The 8,478-nt window shown below is 47.3% G+C and overlaps 1 protein-coding gene across 1 annotated transcript in view; it reads left to right on the forward strand.

Moving 5' to 3' along the window:
• VIT (vitrin) overlaps nucleotides 1-8,202 on the forward strand; it is a 34,676-nt gene extending 26,474 nt beyond the window's left edge. The window contains exons 13-18 of the mRNA XM_010020444.1: nucleotides 960-1,022; nucleotides 3,570-3,717; nucleotides 3,907-4,010; nucleotides 4,516-4,742; nucleotides 6,767-7,280; nucleotides 7,946-8,202. Coding sequence (XP_010018746.1) covers nucleotides 960-1,022; nucleotides 3,570-3,717; nucleotides 3,907-4,010; nucleotides 4,516-4,742; nucleotides 6,767-7,280; nucleotides 7,946-8,124 — 1,235 coding nt within the window. The 3' untranslated portion in view covers nucleotides 8,125-8,202. The remainder of the gene's footprint in view (nucleotides 1-959; nucleotides 1,023-3,569; nucleotides 3,718-3,906; nucleotides 4,011-4,515; nucleotides 4,743-6,766; nucleotides 7,281-7,945) is intronic.
• The last annotated feature ends 276 nt before the right edge of the window (nucleotides 8,203-8,478 follow it).

Genomic DNA, 8,478 nt, shown 5'->3' on the forward strand with positions numbered 1-8,478 from the left:
TAAGCAGTATACAAAAATAGTAACCCGTTCTGCTGTTATTTGACCAACATTTCCTCAGTGAGCATTCAGTTTGGGGCTTGTCTGATCATTGCCATCTCTTCTGAGGATTATCCCAGTTAAACCCCTTTAATCTTGTCATGCTATAGTGAAAAGAAGCAGCTTGTTGCCATTGCTCAGGAAGGAGATGCTGTACTATAGGACACTTTCACCAGCCATTCAAGTCACGAGTGAAGTTCAGCCACCAGCCTGATGATGCCCTGCGAGTCAGTGCATCTCACAAGGACATAAACTCATGTTCCCAAGGCTGCTACCATCCAAATATCTCAGTGGGGTCTCAGCTACAACCCACTAGCTACTGTGAGACTGTTTCCCATGACTTGACTGTAGCTGTCTGCCACCATTTGCCCTGTTTCTTTTGTGCTTCCCAAAGTAACCCAGTCCTCCAGGAGCACCTGAGGAGCTGTGGCTTGAGTTACTTCCCTAGCTGTAACATGGTGGCGTGAGTCGCTGCCAGTACCTTCCACTCCAGAAAGAAAAGCAACATGCTAAATCTGTTACTCGTCTGCTTCAGATGTTGTGCAGCTCATTGTAAAGCACAGAAGCAAAGTGCTAAAGGCCACCACCCCACAGCATGGCCACTAGCCTCTGCACCTGACTCTACTTGTGTGTGCTGCTACCAAGCCTTTGCACTGAGGGTACTGACTCGCAAAGGGGAGTCAAACTTCGTGCTTGGAGAGATTTTGGTGGCACTTCTAGAAGTGCCTCTGCTCTACTTTTATCCTAGAGGAGATGTAGGTGGAAAAAGGTAAGCTCTAAGGATGTGCTCTCCATCCTTGCTTCCCTCCCATATCAATCCTCAGGCCAGGGGGGACGCTGCAGCTACCCCATTGCCTGCTTCCTTCCAGAGCAAGGGCAGCCACCAAGCACACACTGATGGAGCTTTTCCTTCCTCTCTCTAGGCTTCAGTTCAAAGGAAGAATTGAATCCAAAGCCACTGGAGTCCATCTCCCAGGGGAACCCGAGTACGTACTTCAGAATTAATTTCATAATTAAGCAATACCATTTTATTAATTACACTTTGCTAGAATGCATTCAAATTAAAATAGCAAAAGGTTTTCAAGAAAGCCTAAGAAACTTGAGGAACTCATTTTTCCGTTGTAAAGGAATAGTGAGCACTCTCCACTCACTCCTCTCATACACGTAGTTGGGTTTTGCTTCTAAAGGGAAGGAAATAACAGCCAAGATTCAGCTTACCTGCACAGGGAGATGGTGGCTGCTCACCGCTACCTCTTCTGAGCAGTATCAGCTCCACCTTTCTTGGACACAGAGCTTCTCTCAGGGACTGTGATGGTAGAGGGCAGCAAACCCATGCATTGCGGCCAGGGTTAGATGAGCAATTTGACCATTAACTCATCTCTAGATGGGGCCCAGAGTGGAAGGAGAAAGGGGGAGCAAGCTCTAAGTGAAGAGGTGGGGTTGTCTGCTACCTCCTCATGGGAAGCCGCCCTGAGAGGGGGCTTCACCCTCCCACCAGAGCCTGGGCTCTCTCTTGCCCATCCTCCAGCGGCTGAATACTGTCTCTTGCAGAACTGTTGTTTCAAGGACTCTTTACATTAACTACCACTAACCACTGAACCACTTGTCTGTGTATTCCCCAGCACTTCTAATACTTAAAAGTATTTTTTTGTTTATCAAAAATGTCAAATATGCCTAAAACTGATACAGAAGTAAGGGAAAGAAGAAGAAAAGGGGAAGGAGCTGCCCTACAGCCCCAATCGCACTGCAGGAAAGCACAACTCCATGTCGCAGAGACACAGGCAAGCACAGCTGTGTTTCCAGCAGTTGAACTGAGATAAGGCACACCAGGATTTAAACGCTCATCCCACTGATACCTCTAGGACCATAAAAGCTATAATTCAGATCTTGCCTCCCTGCAAATCAGAAAACGCTCAGTTCCCTGCAGAACTCACCCTACACTTTACCTACAGAACTCACCCTACACTTTAGCCTGTGCTCTTGCAGAGTCCCACTAATGTCACAGCACTGAAATACTTCTGTTGTGTGACTCCTCCCCAGAAATTAAGTCTATATGTAAGTGTATGTAAATCTTTGCATGCCTGGACCCTGCTGGCTAACAAACTCCCTACTTTCCACATATAGACCACATGGTGTAGCTCCCACAGAAGGATAAGAAATTGAGGAAAGCTTGGCTGTTAATTGAGGTATTATTTGTTGTGGGTTCCCGGCCTTGCGTCATGATCTGCTGCGAACAAACGCGGTTCTCAGTCACGCTTCTATAACTCAGCATTATTAAAACTAGAAAAACAGACAGCTACAGGAGAAAAAATTGAAGGTAATGAGATGGGAGGCAGTTGCATAAGCCAGTAAGAACAATTGGCGCTTTGTAGCCTTCAGGCTACCTAATGATTAAAACACACTATTTTGGACAGTCTGATTGGTAGGACGCATCATCAGAGGGAAATCAAGAGATGGGGATGACCCAGACACCGGAGGGGGAAAATATTAATTAGCGCTCTGGTTAAGCCAAATTTCAATCCCGCTCCTGGTTGCAGTCTAGCCGATGAATGTTTTACCATTAACTTGCAGACACGTAAAAGCAGGCTGGCAGTGATGAAGACAGCATTCACAGAAGCACAAAGATGAGGTTCATCTATGTCATTAGAGGGAAGAGGTCGTTTGGGTGCAATGACAGCTTTTCTAGAACGTTGTTTTAGCCCAATTGCTAAATTGCTGCTACTGCACACACAGGTACAAGCCCAGAGCTAGATGCAAAAAGAGTCCCCACTCAGTCTGAACACAGCAACTGAAATCACCATCCCCAACATTAGCTCCAGCCCAGAATGAAGTTGCTGAATAATTTTCATTCAGAAGTGCAGAGTTGCCGGGATTGCTGTCAGCAGCTCCTTGAAGAGACTCCACAACATACTTTGCCCTGAGGCACATCCCAGGCACCACACATTTTAGGAACTGAGTGGGTCTTCCCTCCCTTCTGAGCAGCATTAACACTGTATGTAAGGAACTAACTGTTCCTGTTACACCTAGTGTAACAATTAAGTCCACAAAAGCATAACCAAGGAAATCCCTGTAGTCTGTGCTCTGGAGGTGTCCAGACCACAAAATTCAAGTGTCGTGCCTGGCTTTACACACTCTCACCACCTCTGGGCTGTGAATAAAGGGGGCCAAGCCCAAGCCACAGCTTTGGGGAAACAGGATATGAGCCAGCTTGCTCGTGCATGGCTGACCTCTCCTCCCCAGCCTCCAAATATTGTGCTCCCAAACTGACCCCTGGGAACAACTTCTTGCCCTTTGTCACCCAGACAGACTTGGATGTTGTATGGGAGAAAATCATGCCAAAGACCACACTTACCAAAGAGCAAGACAGACCTGAGCCCCCAGCTGTGACTTGTCCTTGTCAAAAGCTTTTTAGTAGAGCTTGCACAGTGGTACAAGTCACTGGATGCAGGCTTTTTAAGCCTTTGCTCCTCACAAGAAGCACAGCTGTCAGAAAGGACTGAAAGTATTCTCCGTGTTTCTGTGTCTCTCCTCAGATTGCAAGGTTGATTTGTCCTTCCTCATGGACGGGAGCTGGAGCATTGGTAAACGCCGCTTTCAGCTCCAGAAGCGGTTCCTTGGTAATGTGGCTCAAGCCCTTGCCATCGGCAGTGCTGGTCCTCTGATGGGCATCGTTCAGTACGGGTAAGAGCTTCTCCCTTTGCCACGGGCCACAACCACACACTCCAGCAGCTGTAGCTCTGCAGCTGACACATGCTAAAGTTCTCACTCCAGGTCAAACCCAGGAGCCAGGTAGGACAAACAGGTCCTGCAGCTTTTGTATCGTTACATGTGAACCAGAAAACTGACAGCTGCTCTCATTTCTTCTTTTAGTGATGACCCTTCCACAGAATTTAACTTAAAAACTTATACCAACTCCAAGGACCTAAGAAATGCCATTGAGAAAATCCCACAGAGAGGTGGACTTTCCAACGTCGGTAGGTGAAGGGGCTGCTTGCATATCCTCAGCTCACAGAGGGCTACCAGAGCCTGGGCTGTAGAGAGCCCACACCTCACTGGGTGTGGAGGCTGTGACCAAATGGTGCTCAGCACTGGGGCAGGGCTGGAGAGGGGGTACCGCTCACTCCGTGACCTGCCTGTACTCATCCAGGGCACTGTGAGTACATCACAAGTGGACAGGATTCACCTTTCTCCTCGTGAGCAGGCCACATCAGGGATCCTTGCTAACCCAGCTTGTCACCACAGCCCCTATGGGACACAGGGAGGGGATGGATGGGCTTCAGCATAGGAGGGCTAAGGAGGCACTGGCACTGACAGCAGCAACCTTCCCTCCAGCTTGCACAACCACTGAAACTACTTTCCCCCACTGCTGGCAGGGCTCCAGAACTTGAATCAACTGTCTGCCCACCATTTCATGAGGTTTTATCAGGCAGAGTGCTTCCAGACCTGTAACTCGTCCTCATCTCCCCTCCTTTATTCCAGGGAAGGCACTTTCATTTGTTAATAAAAACTTCTTTTTGGATGCTAATGGAAACAGAGGTGGAGCACCAAACGTGGTTGTAGTGCTGGTGGATGGGTGGCCAACTGACGAAGTGGAGGAGGCCTCCAGGCTGGCCAGAGAATCAGGGATCAACATTTTCTTTGTCACTGTTGAAGCAGCTACTGAAATTGAGAAGCAGAATGTTATTGAACCAAACTTTGTGGACAAGGTGCGTACTGGGCTGGGCTCTGGCCAGGAGCTTGGCTCTGGCTGCATTTTCCAAGCTGTTTCTTTCAGGGCATCTCCCTTTCCTTCTTACCACTTATGGTTATTTCTTGTCCTGCTTATGCTGTATTGAGGGCTCTTGTACGAAGAGCCAGGCAGTAGTACTGAAGTCAGAACAGGGATAAAGTCGGAGAAGTTCTGGTTTGAGGAGCATCATGGAACAAATAGCTTTTTCCTGACTAAACATTGGCACGAACCTGCAGTCATACCGAGATGAGAGTTTTTGCAAATACTCAGTGGCATGACAAAGCACAGTTGCAGCCTGAGCTTTCCACAAGCCTCCTGCTGTGCATCTCTTCAGCAAAGGCTGAAGAGCCCTGTCAACCTAATGCCACTGTTTTACTTACAAACAGGTCCCATACATGCACATGTTGGGACGCTCCCAAGACAGGCGCACCCCAGTTGTTCAGCTATGCTAGATAACTCAAACATTTTGTTCCCACTGTTGATCTGATGCAGGTTATTTTTCTCGTACTTGTTTCTGATGCTGTGTACTTCATGGTAGCACTTGGAAAAAGAGTAAATCCCTGCCATGTGCCACAAAAAAAGAGAACACAAGCCTTGAACGAATTGTATTTGGCACCAATGGTTGCTGCCTGCTCAACAGTGCTTCAGGGCAAGCTGGCACCCAGTCACGGCAGGAGGTATCTACTAAGTGCCAGACAAGGCTGAGCTCAGGAAGCAGGCTTGAGTTATCTGGTATTTTCAGAAAACAGATGCCCATCTGAGCTGTGTTGCTCTACCATGAAATAATCTTCCATGAGTTCCAGAGCTGCTCCAGCGAGCTGTGCTCTCTCTAGGCAGTGTTTAATTGGATTGTAGTCTTATTTCCATTTAATGTACTTAAAAGAGCAAAGCTACAGTGAGTCTCTGCAAACCTGCCAGGGACAGCAGAAGTGGGAGCAGAGTGGGCTCAGAATGGGAAGGTGAAGGAGGAATGGTGACTCGATACTGCTGCATCGTAACACTAAAACACCAGCGACACAGTAAGAACAAGAGCAGGACACTGTGAGGAGCCGACTGGTGGGAACCCTAACTCCCTTGGAGCTGTTAGGCTACATGCATGTCAAGACCAGGCACCAAGAAGACAGTGCCTCAGTCTTTTTAAAACACTCATGCACACAGAAGTTGATAGATAAAGCCTGGCTTCACAAAGTATTCTTACCTAGAGACAGGAGCATTAGCGTTTAAAATGCACTAAAGCCAAGGACAATGTGATCCAGTCTGTCCCCACCACCCCACATTTAACTTCTCCCACTCCCTCTTCTGAGCCACCGCTAATTCCTGCCCATGCTTTCCTAATTCCCACTAACCCTACAGAAGACTCCTGTAGATCTGCTCCCTACAAGTACTGAGTTATAAAAATTAAAAACTTTTTTTACTATGTAGCAGAGCCAGCACAATGGGGAATCTTTATGTGCTTTTTGCATTTTTGCCAAAACTGCCTGGGTTTTTTCTGCTTAGTAAAGTATGGAGCCAAGGGTAACCCAGCTTCAGTCCCAGGTTTCAGTTCGAGGTGGTAGGGCTTGGCAGCAGGCGATGCTTTCCTTGTTGCCCTGAGCAACAGGAGCTGAAGTTGCCCCCTGACAAACACACAGGCTCCCAAAATGCCCACTGGAGCCACACCGACAGCAGCTCTGTGATCTGGATGCTTTTTCTGTGAACAGCATAACTCATCTGAAAAATCTTGGCAGGTGGCAAACTCACTTATTACATTTCTTTTGCTACTAGAATATGAGCTCCATCCCACAGCTTTAAAAAAGGCAGGAAAAACTGCCTCGTTACACAAGTATGTGTGATGTTACATTGACATCATTTCCCAGGGAAGCAGATGGTGACTGGAGGAGAGGCCATTTCAGACTCCAGTATTCCTCTTTCCGGGAGCCTGTATTTACAGTTTAGCTGCATACTCCAGCTGAAACAGGCGGACTGAATTTCCATGGCATTCATACTTGTGTTGCCTTGCAGGCAGTGTGCAGGACAAATGGCTTCTACTCCATCAACGTGCCCAGCTGGTTCAGCCTACACAAGGTGGTCCAGCCCCTGGTGAAGCGGGTCTGCGACAGTGACCGGCTGGCCTGCAGCAAGACGTGCCTCAATTCGGCTGACATTGGTTTTGTAATTGACGGCTCCAGCAGCGTCGGCACCGGCAACTTCCGCACGGTGCTGCAGTTTGTAGCCAACATCAGCAAGGAGTTTGAGATTTCGGACACCGACACCCGCATTGGGGCTGTTCAGTACACCTATGAGCAAAGGCTTGAGTTCAGCTTTGACAAGTACAGCACAAAGCAGGATGTGCTGAGTGCTATTAAAAGGATCGGTTACTGGAGTGGTGGGACCAGCACGGGAGCAGCCATCAGCTACGCTACAGAGCAGCTGTTCAGCAAATCCAAACCCAACAAGCGGAAGATCATGATTCTCATCACAGATGGCAGGTCTTACGACGATGTCAGCATGCCCGCCATGGCAGCTCACCAAAATGGTAAGCTTTTCTACTGCTACCTACTCTCCCCACATGCCTCAGCATTTATTCAGGGCAGAGAAATGCAGTTTGCTACAATTTGAAGACACTGGATGAAACTTTGTGAAGGAAAGTAGCATCTTACCCTGGGGACTCATTGACCTCTAACAAGACCAGCATCTATTTAATAACCTAATGAGGAACTTCAGGGAAAACAAAAAACAACCAACAAACAAAACAAAAGAAAACAAAATCAACCCAACAACAAATCCAACACACATAAACCTAGCAAAGCCCAGCTATGTCTAGGAGATGACAAGGGATTTTTACTGTCTTAGTAAGATAAGAAGCCTCTTTTAGCTTTCCAATCAGGACAGTCATACATCTTCCAACGCAACTGTAAGACATTTGCATCAGAACAAGAACCTTTTGTTCAGGAGCCTGTTGTTCAGACCCAGAGCAGAAACTTGACTATTGTTTAAACCTTTCTGCTCTTGGCAAAAGGTAATCCCAAAATACAAACTAGACCTCTCCTCCAATTGAAAATACCATTTTTATACAGACAGAGAGCACTGAACTCACTGCCCACATTTTTGTGGCCAGGCAGTTACATTTGCAGTACTGGTCTTAAATCAAATTTGAAACAATGACAACTATTTTGCTCATTCTAAACTGTTTCTTTTCAGGAGTTATAGCTTACTCCATTGGAGTTGCTTGGGCAGCCCAAGATGAACTGGAAGCCATCGCAACAGACCCTGATAAGGAGCATTCCTTCTTTGTGGATGAATTTGACAACCTGTACCGCTTTGTTAATCAGCTCATCCAAAACATTTGCACAGAATTTAATTCCCAGCCACGGAACTGATGGTCTCAAGCAAGGCAGGACCCTTGGGCACCAAGCTGAAGGCACACAAAGTGCCACAGGAGTAATGCCAGCCCTCAGTTCAAGAAATACTGGAGGTGTTTTTCTCTGGCACTTTCTAGTCAGCAAGGTTCATTGCAGCTCTGTCCCTATGCATGATAACGCTCTGTGTAGACTGTTGATTATATTATTCTTTCCATGCAGGCTTCAGAAACTCTGATTTGGATGGATAGCAAAAGAGGCAGTAAACATAGAGGAAATAACTGGAGCTGTTTGAAAAGCTGCTTCCAGTCTAGAGCTTTGGCTTGTCCAATTCCCACCTTTGGGCACACACAGGCTCCTTTAAGAGCACCACTT

Source organism: Nestor notabilis, unplaced genomic scaffold (genome assembly GCF_000696875.1).
Source record: "Nestor notabilis isolate BGI_N333 unplaced genomic scaffold, ASM69687v1 scaffold9538, whole genome shotgun sequence".
Classification (NCBI taxonomy): Eukaryota; Metazoa; Chordata; class Aves; order Psittaciformes; family Psittacidae; genus Nestor; species Nestor notabilis.